General features: G+C 27.7%; 2 protein-coding genes across 2 annotated transcripts in view; one reads left to right on the forward strand and one right to left on the reverse strand.

The window, feature by feature from the left end:
• Window positions 1-193: 193 nt before the first annotated feature.
• Window positions 194-14,303, reverse strand: LOC127280989 (dnaJ homolog subfamily C member 2-like). The gene is made up of 11 exons (XM_051304467.1): window positions 13,938-14,303; window positions 9,390-9,428; window positions 8,564-8,810; window positions 8,055-8,430; window positions 7,657-7,958; window positions 6,734-7,139; window positions 6,453-6,627; window positions 2,932-3,204; window positions 2,421-2,805; window positions 1,235-2,333; window positions 194-1,144 (listed from the first exon to the last, which is right to left on the reverse strand). The coding sequence occupies exons 1-11, from the start codon at window positions 13,966-13,968 to the stop codon at window positions 1,094-1,096; spliced, it is 3,384 nt and encodes a 1,127-aa protein (XP_051160424.1). The 5' UTR covers window positions 13,969-14,303; the 3' UTR covers window positions 194-1,093.
• The window catches only part of LOC127277860 (twitchin), a 103,936-nt gene continuing 93,448 nt past the window's right edge, over window positions 4,210-14,697 (forward strand). Inside the window, exons 1-2 of the mRNA XM_051299257.1 lie at window positions 4,210-4,240; window positions 4,967-5,132. The gene's annotated coding sequence lies outside the window, so the exon portion shown is untranslated. The remainder of the gene's footprint in view (window positions 4,241-4,966; window positions 5,133-14,697) is intronic.

A 14,697-nucleotide genomic window follows, 5' to 3' on the forward strand; every position in this document is an offset into this window, starting at 1 on the left:
CACATAAAAAAAGTACCTACATGTCACGCGCACATTTGAAAATCGTAAACTGCCGACGTTACCTTCTAATTTTTTTATAATTGATTTTAATTGACAAATTATTTACATATAACAGATTGAGTATTATTTTTTTATCCCCCTAGATTAATAAAGAATTAGGGAACTCAAAAACAAATGATTGAGAGATATAAAATTAAAAGTACTTTTAGTTTACTATATTTTTCCTGTAATTAAATTTACATCGTTTTTTAAAAATTTTTCTCCTGGGGGATTACACTGAAGGAACTGTGAATAGCATTTTTGTCGAATACGAAAAAAAACTAACACAAAACTTGTTGTTGTTGATGTTGTTGTCGAAAATGTGTCAAATTAAAATATAAGGATTTCAACTATCTTATATAACTGTGTATTATTTTCTATAAAAAACATTATATTATGAATCCATGAAAAAAATTTCCTCTTTTTTATATTATTTTCAATTTAACAATTCCCCTTTTTCTTGTCAATTTTAATTAATTTCATGTTAACAATTCATTATGAAAATTGAAATAATTGTAAAATATCTTTTTCATTTTCATAATCGCAAATTATAACTATCGTAGATTTCCGTTATACGAGATTTATATATTATCACTTGTCAAATAGTCTTAGCTGGAAAATTGATTCAAAAAATGTCCAAAAGAAAAAATTTATTATAACACTCTCCAATTTTGTTCAAAAATAATTTTTAAAAACATATGTATATATATATATTCTTTTCTTTTAATTAAAAAAAAATTGTTTCCATTAGCTTTAGACTTCTGACGGTAAAAAAATGAATGTCAACAGTAAACATGTTTTCACTATTATAAAGAGTCAAAATAAGCAAAGTCGCGTATTATTGAAATTTTCTTACTCGCGTGAAAATTTCATTTGTAAAGCATCTGCACATGCGGATAGCTTATAACACTTTTTTAAATTAAAAAAATGTTATTGAATCGAATAATTGCAAACCCTATTTACTTCCTAAGAGGAGACGACATCCACCGGTAATGCTTTTTCTTTGTCATTTAATAAATTATGAGACAATTCTAATTTTAAATAAAAGTCAACATTATTTTAAATCTTGAGCTGCTTTCTTCGCTTTAACAAGTTCTACCAATTCCTGCAAAATAATACAAATTTATTAATTTTAGATTTTATTTTATTTAAAAATTTTTAATAAAAATATTTAAATTCGAAAAGAAATATTTACCTTGCATCTTTTCATACATTCTTTTTTTGTTCTAGATGGTATACAACTCGCAATTTGATCCCATCTATCGGGCACAGTGGTTGGAAAAGTTTTTAGTGCTTGTTCGAGAAGTTTTTGTTCAGCAATTGTCCACGGTTGCATTTCTTTTTTCGTATCCTTATCCTCGTTCGTCACACCATTTGAAATTGGATCCAATCTCTCGGTAACTGCTGGCATTTTTTCATCAATATTATCTTTGGCTTTTTTGTCGGCAATAAAATTGTCGAATGCCTTTTTATTTGCTTGCTCCTTGAGACTCGATTTACTGAAGTCCGTTGATTGTAAGTCCTTGGCTTTTGCTAGAACCTCCTTGGCATCGCGTTTCACACTATTCGCAACATTACTGTGTTGATTGATAAAATTTGCAACAACTTCCCAACGTTGACTGGTACCGGCGGGAAATAAATTCACGGCTTTTATTAAAAGTTGTAAATCACTTTCAGACCATGGTGCACTACATGTTTTGACCTGTTTCTCAAGAGTATTCTTTGTATCAGACACTATACCAATTCTTCTTTCAGCAGCAATTTTTTGCTCCGTTTCGGCGATTATAGTCAAAAATGCACTTTTACCATTTGCATGTAATTTTTTCATTGTTTCCTCTAATTGAACTAATTTGAAGAGTTCGCAAATTTTTTCAACACTTTCCATATGACGAATATTTTCCTCGGTATTTTCAGCAAAATAATTTTTCGATTTACAAAAATCACGTAGGGCTTTTCGTTCTTTGCGTAAAGCTTTTTTCTGTGCCTCACGCTCCTGTTTGAGTGCATCTTGTCTCGCTTTCTCTTCTAAATCGCGTTTCTCTTTTTCCTGTTTCTCTTTTTCGGCCATTTCTCGTGCGACACGTTCTTCTTCCATTTGTTTAGCTTTTATGGCTTCTTGTTTCGCTCGTTTCACGGCAGTCTTACGATCTTTGTCTTGTTGTTGGAACATTTTAATTCGTGGATCTAAATTATATGCCATATCAACCAAAGAGCGTATCCTCGTCATTTCCTCCTTCTTTCGTTTTGCTCTCGCTGCTTTGTTCTTTTTCTCGATCCACTTGCGCATATCGCGACTGAAATTTAATTAAATGAATAAAAAAAATCATTTCAAGAACAATTAAATTGCTAATAATAAATAAAAAATTTCATTCTATACTCACTCCTGTCCAGATTCCTTATCTTCTTCATCTAGATATGAGTATTCTCTCCACGACTCAAAATCGTACCAGAATGAATAAAATTTTTCTACAGCTTCCCTCGACGTACTAGGATTACCAAGACGGGGTACGATTTTTTTGACTGACCATCTTGAATTTATTTTAAAAGCTTTGCCCATAATTTGGTAAAAACTGTCCTTAGCCTCTTTCTCGTCCGGTAAGTCGTCATTAAAATATGGATCGATACTATCGTAACTTCGTCTTTTAGTAGTGTTTCCTAATGTTTCCCAGGCACGAGTTATACAGGTGAAATAATCATCGTCAGCACGAACTTCTTCTCCCATAGCCTTACGTTTGTCCGGATGGTGTTTTAGAATTTTGTGTTTATCTGAAATTTCATAAGAAAATTTTATACAAACCAAATAAATGTACATTTCAATAAATAAAATACAAACAATTTATAGAAATATTTAGAAAAATTATACTTTTTTAAAAAATAAAGTTTAAAAATTACAGGCTCTTTTAATAATATCCTCTGTTGCCCTATGCCTGAGACTCGAAATTCCAAGTACTGCATAATGATCCTGATCTTTCCATTCCTTTGGATTCAATGATCGTAGATAATCGAGATCATCCTCAAATTGATAATCGGTAACATCCTCCTCATCGGAAGATTCGGCATTTGTATTTCGAGGTGCGTTACCATCTAAAATGGACTTTAACCAAGTTTCTTGCGATACGTATAAAACTACAGCACATGCCGTTGTTGACTCAGTCTTGCGTGGAGCTAAAAATATATTATAAATATTACTATTCTTTCCATCTATACATATTGTTTTAATTGAATGCCAAATGAATGTCATGAGACTAAAAAAAAACCTCTATAGTAAAAATCATTAGAATCTCTGATTGCATGTTCACTGAGTCACTTGTGAATAAAAAAATAATAAATAAAAATTTCAGGTAAATGAAGGAAATATTTTTCGATTCACATCATTTATTGCACCATAAATAAGAATATTGTAAGTAATTCATAACATATAACCAAGTTGCTCCAAGAAAAAAGTAACCTTAAAATTCTAACATTCGAAAAGAAAAATACAGGAAAAGAGAATAAACTTAGGAATTATTAAGGTACTTATATTTAATAAAGTTTTCTTTTGGTAAAGAGATAAAATAAGACTTAAATAGTTCTTTAATTGATAAAAATGTTACATTAACCTCTAATGGCCGGTAGAGAAAATTAAATAGAAATAATTTCTTACTGAATGATGCATTGGAAATAATATTTTCGTCAGATACAGTGGTTTTTGCCATTTCTCCTCAAAAAACTATAATTTTTATAAAATAAATGATTTTTATTCAAATAAAACGAAAATTATTCAAAGATAATTTAACACGCTGCGAACATTTTCCGCGAAACGATGCGAAAGTGAAGTTAGGTACGACATGTTTACCAACATAAAATTACTTATATTTATCAGCTGTCGGTATCGATTTAATAATTCCAAATATTTCTAAAGTAATAAATGCAAAGACTGTGAAGTATTAAATTTTAGCTAAAACAAACTTTTTTCATTATCCTAGTTACATAAATTATTTATAATTTATTTATTTTATAACAAAAAATCAATATTTACAATTTATTGTAATTTAAAAAAATTTGTCCATTAATCACAATTTGACATTTTGCCGCCAGTAAGAATTCAACCAATTAAAATCCACATGAGATCCTGCCGTTTCATACAAGTTGATTCCTGTTAAAGTGTTTGTTCATGTTGGCGGCATCCTTTGTCAGCTCGCAACTTTTCATCGAAAAAAAGGTGAATTTTCTTCATTTTTACAACAGTTTTAAGTTTTACTTATTTGTAAGGTCAAGAAATATCATATATTATCGAAATGCTGTAAATCAATACCTAATGACATGGGAAATGCATAGGACGAGTACAGCGTGCCCCACGTGTGTCATTGCTCAACACATTGTTTTTCCCCATTGTATCAATAATTCGTAATAATTTGTTGTGGTGTTAATGTTATTTGATTCTTGATATTATCATAATAGGTTAAGACTTTTTTTTGACAACTTGAATTGTTTGAGTTGTGAAAGATAAGTTTCTTTTTCAATGTTATAATTTTTCAAGATGGCGGTGGTTAATATTCAGGAAACATTTTCGCATTACGAGTAGATAATTTTTAGTGGTAAGTTTTCATCATTCAGTTCATTTTTGCTTGTGGAGATTAGTGAATATTCCGGCGTTAAAATGAACAGTGCAAATTTCTTGAAATTTTGTTCAATAAGGAAAATTTCGCTTCGAATAATGTTGACGTCCAGAAATTTCGTTTGACGACGTTAGAAAAGTGTATTGGTATCCTTTTATTTTTTAGGTTAGTTATTAATTTTTCCAATTACCCAAAGTTATTACTCTTATATCGCTTATATGTAGAAGTTATATTTTTAATAAATAAAATTATATTCGTTTAGAAAAATTAATCTTGTATAATTTTTATTTTATATTTTTGTTTCATTTAATTTTGTTCTTTCTTGACAGGATTGAAAATTATGACGAACAGAAGCAAAAACTTTGCAGAGATCACTAATTTGCCACATCTAAACCAAGATTGAATTAACAGAACGAAGATGAAAAAACAGCAGCCAGGATTTTACAAAAATCATCTATCATTCCCAGAATTCCTTTCACGTGAGATCTTCAATTGGTGAGTCCCTCCTGTTTCAATATATTTCAGAGAAACAGGTTGTAATAATTCAAAAAAAAAAATTTAATGAAAGCAAATTAAATCAATTAATTAAGTTTGAATAAATATTAATTTGATGAATTTTCTCTGTTTATATTTCTTAAATTTGAAATGAATAAATTTTTTTAATTATGAACTCGATTTAATAATAATAATAATTACATATTAGGAATATCTTGTTTTAATTACAAAAATAATTAACAACAAGTTACATTTTACAATTGACACTAATTGCTTATTATATTTTACAATTAAACGCCAATTTTATACATTTAAATTAAAATAATATTATCAAGTGCAAATGCAACTTTTTACAATATTTTTTATAACAACTTAGATTACATACACAACTAATTGTTTTCCAAAATAAAAATTTGAAATGCAATTCATTATTCGCGATGAATTACAACTTTAATAAACTTAACAAACATCGAGTAAACATAAAATTTAAAGATTTTTTTTATATTTGTAACTTTTAAAGAACGCGTCTTCAAGGCACTATTTTTTGTAACTTTTTTTTATTCTGTTTATTCGTAGACTCACTATTAAATTTTCATTTTTAATTCTTTCACATTAACAAAATAAACACTAAGAATTACTTTAAGTAAATGATATGAACCCCTCGGGACTAAAATATCGAAAATCACATAGTATTTAAATCAATAAGGGTTAACATTGTTTGTGTAACTGCCTTTAACATAAACTTAAAATATTTTCGGACGGAGTAAAATTTAAGTCATTTTGCAAAAAAAAAATCTTTTTAATTGCCACGAGGTAAAAAGTTGCGGATTATTTATTCATGGAAGATGCAAATTTCTATTAGGAAGCTACAAGAGTCTTTTGCGCATATTATATAATTAATTGGCACTTAAATGGATCTGGGGTTAATTAATATTTTGTTTTTTCAACTTCCAAGTGTTTGAAACTATTGGCGCAGTTAGATACTTTTATAATCTTTCTAAGCAAGTGAGGTACATAACGATATTCGAGAGAGTTTAAGTTTAAAGTTAATTATACACTGGGAGTGAAAAATTAATTAACTCAAAAATTGTTTGATTATTAAATAATAATTAGATTAAAAAGGAAAATATTGATTTCATGCAAATAAATCTTGAATAAATTTACCCAACAATTTTTTTAATCCAATTAATTTTTGGTGAATCAAGAAAGATCAAGAAAATTGGGTCTAAAAAAATTATAGATATTTACTTGACTCAAATTAATTCCAGGGTAATAGTCGCGTGACGTATTTTTTGACAAGTTAGGACATTTTTAAAAATTATTGATGTCCTGGTGACGATAGACGTCTTTGACTTTGAAAAGGGTTTTGTAAAAGTCGTGGAGAACATTCAATCACTCGAAGCAGTAGGGCATCAATGTAGTTTTCCAAATCGTGAAGACGTTTTTCGTTGTTTGACACCTCTGACTGTAGTTGAAGTGTCAATTCTATTAAATCCTAAATAAACAAATTAAGTTTTTAATTTACGTCACATCATTTAGTGAAATTTTTTCAAATTCATAAAATGTTTTGAAATTAAATTAATAACAAAATTAATTCTTACTTCTCTTGATTTTCCTTCAAATTGGGCAAGAACTTCATGTGGCAATCGACTTTTGTTATTAATATTTTTTGTAGCGTCCTCGCCACCAATAATAATTCTCTCCGCTGATGAACGTCCATCTTCATTATATTCTTTGAATTTTTGCTCTTTCTCCTTTTTCTTATCTTTTTTAAATATTTTCTCCTCTTTCGGACTTCTTGTCAATAATTTTTCATCCTTGGTACTTTTATTCGTTTTATCTTCTTTATTATTTTTTGGAAGAGAAATTTCACGAGGTGCTGGATTTGGTGGCTCTGGTGTATCTCTAAATCTTGAAACTGGCAATGGCGAAGAAACTGGCGATAATTCATGTTGTTCATTTTTTGCTTCCTCCACTACAATTCTTGGATTAGATTTATTTTCCCATCTGAAAAGAAAATTTTAATCGCTTATTGATTCATTATTTTTTCAAATATAAATTTTTCGGATCCTAATTGTTTTCCTGATGAAGTAGGTATATTATTTTTATAGAATGGAAATAAAAATTCCACAAATTTGTATTTTAAATTAAATTAATAAGTGAAAACAAAATTGTTTTAAAGTTTAAAAATAAAATTACAAATTATGTTCTTGTGCGTGTTTCTCAGGAATTTGCAATCCATAATAAATTGTATTATAAATATGCAACTGACATGCAAGTTTATGAAAATTTATAACACAGAACATAAACTGTCCTTGTTTTTATGCTTTGTGAACAAAAACAATCAAGTTCTCATTTTAAGGTCGAATGTGTTAATTAAGATGTCAGGGGGGAATTAATAAAAAAAAATAGATAATTGATCTTTTTTATGAACTTCTTTAAATTAAATAAAGACGTGCGTTTGAGTGAATCAACTTTCTTAAACGTTAATATAGGGAAAGTTTCATGATACTGCGGTTTTTACCTTTTTAGGGCATTACCACCTTGCTTTCCATAAAGTTTAAGTCCCCATTCGTCATCTTCTTGATTTTCTCCTTTTATCAATGGTGAGTATGGGGAATTATTGATTACCGTTCGCGGCGGTTTATTTGGTGCCACATTTGAAACAGGAGACGACGAATTAATTTCGTTGATGGCTTGAACTTTTTGTGTTGTGTTCGTTAAATTTGTCGTGTTTCCATTGTTATTATTAGAATTCCCAGTTGGATTCGCAATTGTCGGGGCATTTAGAGATGACGCTGAACTCTTGTGGGACAGGTCATCGAACTTGAAATAGAAAATTACAAATTAGATTTCGATTAAAATTTGAAAATGTAAATAAAAAAAAATTAATTTAAAATTAAAATTGATGATTTTTCTTACAGTGAATTCATCCTCGTCTTCACTAATGACACCAGGATCAGCTTCGCCAGGCTCTTGTCTAGTTGGTCGAAAATGATGTTCATCTCGTTCATCCAAATCATCATGATCGAGTTTATTTTTGCTCTTGCCTTTGACTTTGTTTCCTATCGATTTTGCAAGTTTTTTCAGACCCTTTCGTTTCTCGAGACTGCCTATGCTCAATAAACTGCCACCTATTGATTGCGCGGCTGTCGACAATTGTCCCAGAGAGCTTTTGTGACGTTCCTTTCTCGTTAGATCTGTTAGACTTCCTGCTTTCACGATGAAACCAATTTTCACCTCGAGTTCACCTCTTTCCTTGGTGTTCTCCTTACCTGGTTTGCTCCTCAATGTATACCTGTTTATTAATGATTTATTAATTATTTCTTTTTAATTGTTAGATTTCGCTTGTGAAATATAAATATATAAATATAGATGGTGGGTTTTTCTGATGAAATGTTTATTCTGGAAAATGTAAATTAATTGATTACCATCGATTTTTGGGTCTCTCGTAAACATCGAATGTGGAAAGGGGTATGCTAATTAATCCGAGAAACTCGTCGACTCCTAGAAAATTGCGATGAAGTGCTGTTAGGACAATCTCGGCAGTATTTCCTTGTTGTGGGATTTGTAGCTCGCATTCCTCATGCCATTCGACATTTTCATTTGCTTTTTCTTTCACTGAAGTTTGATATTTTTCTTTGCCAAGCGATATTGTCACGAAGCAATCGTTGGTTTCTGCGATCATATCATTTAATAACATTAATATATCATTCATGAGGCGGTGTGTGTGGGTTTAAATCGGTCAATTGTGAGGTCATTATCATTATTAAGCTTTATCAAAATTTATTTGATTAAATCACCTTTCGAATATATTGAGTAATTATTATTTATTATAACACTTATATGTAGAGGCACATCGTGCAAAAATTGCTTTTACTATGAATGATATGAATAAAAAAATTATATTTTTCTCAAAACTATATCACTTGGTCTATTTTAAAAATTGAGTTGTTCTGTATACTCTACTGTCACATATGTTAGATAATTACTTTGTGCTCTAATGCCACTGACTCCACACTAATTAAATTTGTCACATGTTCTTTAGGTTTCTAATCGACATTTTTTTGTAATTAAATTAAAATCTTTAAAAAAAATTGCCTAAGCTTATATCTATATAAGTAATTAAACTTAAAAAAATATCATAATTACTATATGAATTATAATATATAATCACTATATTAAATGTAAATGAATTCTTTTATTATTTATAATTAATAATTTATAAACCGTGTGAATCTTTGAACTTATACTCACTGTGTTTTCCTTTGGTGAGCAATCCTTTGGCTCTTTGAACTGAAACAAAATAGAATTGTATTAATTTTAATTGCTTCAAGACAAGATAGAAGAAACTAACTTCTATCATAATTAAAAATAATAAAGGAAATTAGTAAAAATTTCATTGACAATGTAATGATTTTAATCAGTAAAATTCCATTTGATATCAGCTTATTTTATTTCTTTTTTTTCTACATTCAAGGAATATAGGGTGTTATTTTAGTTTAATATAGTGTATCAAATTGACAAGCCATTTGAAGGTGGATGCACATACTGTGCAAAATTACAACTTCATATGTCAGCATTTGTAAAATATAATAGTCTAACGAATGGGAAAATTGCTTCTTTCGTTACATTCTTGTAGCTAGTGTATGAGGATTATCCCTATATCCCCTGCCATATGCAGAAATACCGTTTTGTCGGAAGTTAGTATTTTTCATGCTTCACGGAATTTATATAGACGACGGGAACTTTGAGAAAGTTACTTTTTATAGTTCAACTACATAATTATATAGTAATAGCAATTTTTTAATTGTATGCATTTCAATTTTAATGATTCTTATAGTAAGGATTCAAACATTCAAATGTCATTCGTTTCTTCATGATTCTTTATATATTTCCTACTGATGCATCCACTTTATATCTATTTTTAGTTTAAAAATTCAATTTTTAATTAATACATTTATATTTTAACACCCATAAATCTCAATGTAATTCAAAAATATGTAAAGACCAATTAGTGTTACAATTAAATTTTTTAAAATTGTTATTATTGATATAATATTTTTTTTATAGATTTTTCTAACTTGAAAAACAAAAGGCTAAAATATTTTTTCAAAGACATTTTTTCCTAATATAATCGTATCAATAATTTTTCAAGACATCTATTAATATAAATAATTAATAACATTTAAAAAAAAGTTTATTTGTTATCATAACGATAAGTAAAAAGTGACAATAAAGTGAAGGCGAAATTACGAATTAAATTTTCGTATATAAATTGTAAGTATAACGAAATCGGATTGTGAAATTGTATATTTAAAAAAAGTATTTATGACACAATGGAAAATCATCCATTATTTATTATGCAACGTAATTTTTCGTTTATGGTTTAGTTTAATATTTCTTTCCCTTCATAAAATGTATATATTATAGGTATTCTATTCTTCAGATTTAAGAGCTCTCAACGTATATAATGTGATCCGTTAACACCTAGCGGTATATGAAAGTCACTTTTCTAGAATCTGGAGAATATTTCTCCATTTATTTTTAATTATAATAACGCGATTCGATACTATATATCAATTAGTATATATGTTCCAATTTTTTCAGAGAAAGAGGTTAATATTATTAGTATTCATAGAAATTATAAGTATTTGTTTGACTTGTCTATATATCTCGTAACATGAATCAAATTATGGAGTACAAAATTAAAAAAAGATAACTATTATTATTAATATATGGTATTTATTTATATTTATTGAAATCGAATTAATTATTCTTGCTATGCAGTTTCATTGTAATTTTTAATTCACACGAATTGTTACAAAATCTGCAATTTATTATTTTGCAATTAATCATTGTTTCTTCTCAGTGTTCAGGGGTATTGTTTTTAATCAGTGTCAAGGTTTCATTTAATTAAAAGATATAATAAAGTTTTTAAGATTGGATTTAAAATACACAGTTCTAGAGTTGTCTGTAATTTTCATTTAGTATCTATATATCGGTTTACATTTTTTGTCATTTGTAATATATTGTGTAACTTCGCGAGGATGATTTTCCATTGCATAACTTTAAAAAGGCGTTGATGTTCTGTTCAATGTCGGTAATAAAAGCACAATTTATTTAAATAATGATTAGACTAGATTGTCATGTTCCTTATCGCCAGCAAAATGATGGAATTGCATTCAAATTTCGCTGGTATAAGTATAATTAATCATCATATCACCTTACCAGAAGGCTGATTGATAAGTTTGCTGATATATTGTTTCACATGCGTCCATTTTATTATTTCCGTTAAATGTGTATTTGTCAATTCTTTTACATTAATATTGGTAAAAAATTAAATTAATATAGTGAATACATTTTTTCGATTTTCTCTGCCCAAATTAAAATCAGTTCTAATTAAAGATATTTTTTAATGTATCTAATAAAAAGTAGGAAACGTGTATTTTTTGGCCACACTCTCCTTTGCTCTAATTCTAATGCATTTATTTTGTGCCACAAACACTGATGCGTAAAGACTACATTTATTTTTGGAGTTCTGCTTTTGCAGTGAAAGAAAACAGCTTTCTTAACCAGAATGCATTGCTAGCTTTTTACAAGCTTATAGTGATTTATTTTATTTGACATTGCACAACATTGAAATTTCATATTTTTAGATTTTTTGTGCACATGCAAAATTAAAATATATGATTTAAAAAAATAATCACATACAGAAAATTTATACTTTGTTTTTAACTAGTATCTTATTGATAAAACTGCACACTGCACTTCGATTTCACTTATTTTTTCTACTAACTTGAAAACCTGCTGCTGCATTTATGTCATTTGCATTTATAATTTCTAATTGATTAAAATTCAATTAAAATGTCCAACAGAACTTTCTAGAAAAATGTTCGTATAAAAACATTTCATTTATATATATTTTGATTTTTTTTACGTAACAACAACTTTATAATTAAAAAATATTTCATTATTTTCTGAATAAAATTACTTATTCGTAATTAAAAAGTATGAAACTTTATAATAAATATTATAGGTATATATTTAAAACATTGAAGATATTTTTTAATCTTTTTTTTGTTTTTAATGATAAAGCTGATTACTTTGAAGAACACAACTCGAAGTGATTTTTTTTAGATTAATTTAAAAACTTGATTTTAAAAGATTTTATATCATAGGTTTTCATAGAACAAACGATGTGAGTTAATTTTATAGATATATTGTTTTTAATTTTCTTAAAATTTCTTGGCTTATCATATCAGTTGTTAGTCATGAAGAACTTTGCAGATTTGTCATGCTCTTTATTATAAGTTGAGAACTGAGACTTTTATTCAAAAAGAAAAAAAATTGTTATTCAAATTTATCTCATTCGTAAAGATTGGTTTATTTTCAATATGGTACAAAGTTCTTCTCGCACATTTTCTTTAAGTATTATAATTATTTGATACACTGGCTTTTTTCACTATTACAAAAATTATTGTTAACATAACCCAATTTTTTTCGGGTAATACAGTATAGATCTGGGCTATTAACATACAAAATAATGAAATTTTTTTATTCTTTTAAAGTAATTTGAATTTATTGAAATTAATATTGTAAATAAACATGTATTGTATTCCTTTCTCTTTTTCAATGACCTTTTCCGATTGTGTATCGTGCATCATTAAAAATGTCAATTCTTTGTATTCTTTATACAGTTGTTTATTAAAGTTTTTTTTATTTAATAATTTAATTTCGCGCTTAATTTTTTTTTACAATTAGTGATTGATTTTTTTTATTATTGCTCATGTACTGCAACTTTTTGTTACGTAAGAACACTTAGGGGTGTATTAAAACCTTATGAATTGATACAATTGTTTATGTAATGTTTTTTTTACATAATTTTACAAAACTTTGAAGTTGCTATTATATTAAATTTCTACTTCTGTAGAATTACAATTGAAATCATAATAGCCCTGACATACAGTACTATCAAAAATGTTTTGAATTATATGTTAACAATTATTGCATAAAAATAGTGGTTTCATCACTTCTTCATATGTATTTAAATCATAAATATAAATAACAAAAATTTTTTAAAATAAAAAATTGTTTTGTATTATTTACAATTTTAATTGTTTATTGTACTAAATGAATTGTACAGGATGTAATTCAAATTGTTGGTAGTAAAGATTATAAATGATACAATGCGGACTTTAAGTAGTACTTAAATTATTAGTACATTTATCTTATTAGACAAAGGTAACTGTAAGTTTTAGCAAAAAAAAATAAACGTGAAATCCTATTTTCTTAGCTATTTAAAATGGTTTTTACTATCTTTTTTTTCTATTCAAAAACATTTTTAATTAAAAAATCACTCTTGTATATTTGTACTATTCCTTGTGGTGTTGGTGTTATAATTTTGATGACTGTATTTGTGCTAGTGTTTTTCATTGTTGCAACTGATTCCTTCATTGTAATGGTATGTCATTTACTGCATTCCATAACGTCACTGCATGTTTACGAATGAACCACCTGATGGTGTACAAATGTCAACAATTAATTAATGCTCTATCGCTCTTTAAAGACCCGCATGTTCTTTTTGAACGTTCTCTTTAAGTTATATATATATATGTATGTATAAAATCGCAGATGTTTTGGTGAATTTGTCATAAGAATAAGGTTTTGTATAGGCAGTACGATTTGACCTATTATCTTACCTGGCTCTGCTGTTTTCTTTTTCTTTTAGAGTCTCTCTCAGTGAATTTTATAAAATCTGTTATATATCAAAATTACTCAATGCTTGTAAGTTTGTTTGCTTACCTGTCACCTGAACGTGAGTTGGACTCCACATTTCGACAAGAAATGCTAAAATCCACTATTTAAAATCTCAAAATCATCGAGTCACACACACACACACATACACTTGTATGTATTTTGTTGAAAAATGTGTAATAACTGTATAAGTTTTTAGGTACACAACACTAAAAATGATGACTTGTCCATGATTCGAGACATAATGCACTTGGTAAATAAAATAATTGTCAACGATTGGAAATAGTTTAGGGAATTTTTGTAAATATTTAAATAAAAATGAAAATTCTCCCAACACAAAACACTGTGAATTGATGACGAGAGTTTAGCTACCACTAGCTGTCAGAACGTTCGAAACACCGCTACTCCATATCACGACGGTATAACATTAAAGTTACCTTGTGCGCATTTCACATGCGCAGGAAATATTCAGGTGTTCAGGAATGTAGTGAAGACAATTATAACCCCGTTTCCATTGGATATTTAATTATTAAAATACAATTCATAAACCTTTATTATTCAAAATTACTCCAATAAACTAGAAATTTTTAGTTTGGAAACAAGTTGAGAACAAAAATTTTCTCCACTATAAAATAACATTTTTTTCATTTCAATTAAAAAAAACTATTAAATATTATTAAAAATTATATGTTTATTATAAAAATAATTTACATGTTCAATTTATAGATATTTAATATAATTTGCATGTAAAATGTACAGAGAACTTGGAATAAAGTAGTTTTCTTCAATTGTGGCAGAACATGTTATA

This window comes from Leptopilina boulardi, unplaced genomic scaffold, assembly GCF_019393585.1.
Source record: "Leptopilina boulardi isolate dan_hultmark-lab unplaced genomic scaffold, ZJU_Lbou_2.1 LbouV2_112, whole genome shotgun sequence".
NCBI lineage: Eukaryota > Metazoa > Arthropoda > Insecta > Hymenoptera > Figitidae > Leptopilina > Leptopilina boulardi.

Excerpts from the sequence above, each read along its gene's own strand:
- LOC127280989 (XM_051304467.1), bottom strand. The coding sequence starts at position 13,968 with ATGTGGAGTCCAACTCACGTTCAGGTGACAG. Across the intron at positions 8,811-9,389 it reads GCTCACCAAAGGAAAACACA|AAACCAACGATTGCTTCGTG; the intron begins GTGAGTATAAGT and ends ATATGATCGCAG. Across the intron at positions 7,959-8,054 it reads AAGACGAGGATGAATTCACT|TTCGATGACCTGTCCCACAA; the intron begins GTAAGAAAAATC and ends TTCTATTTCAAG.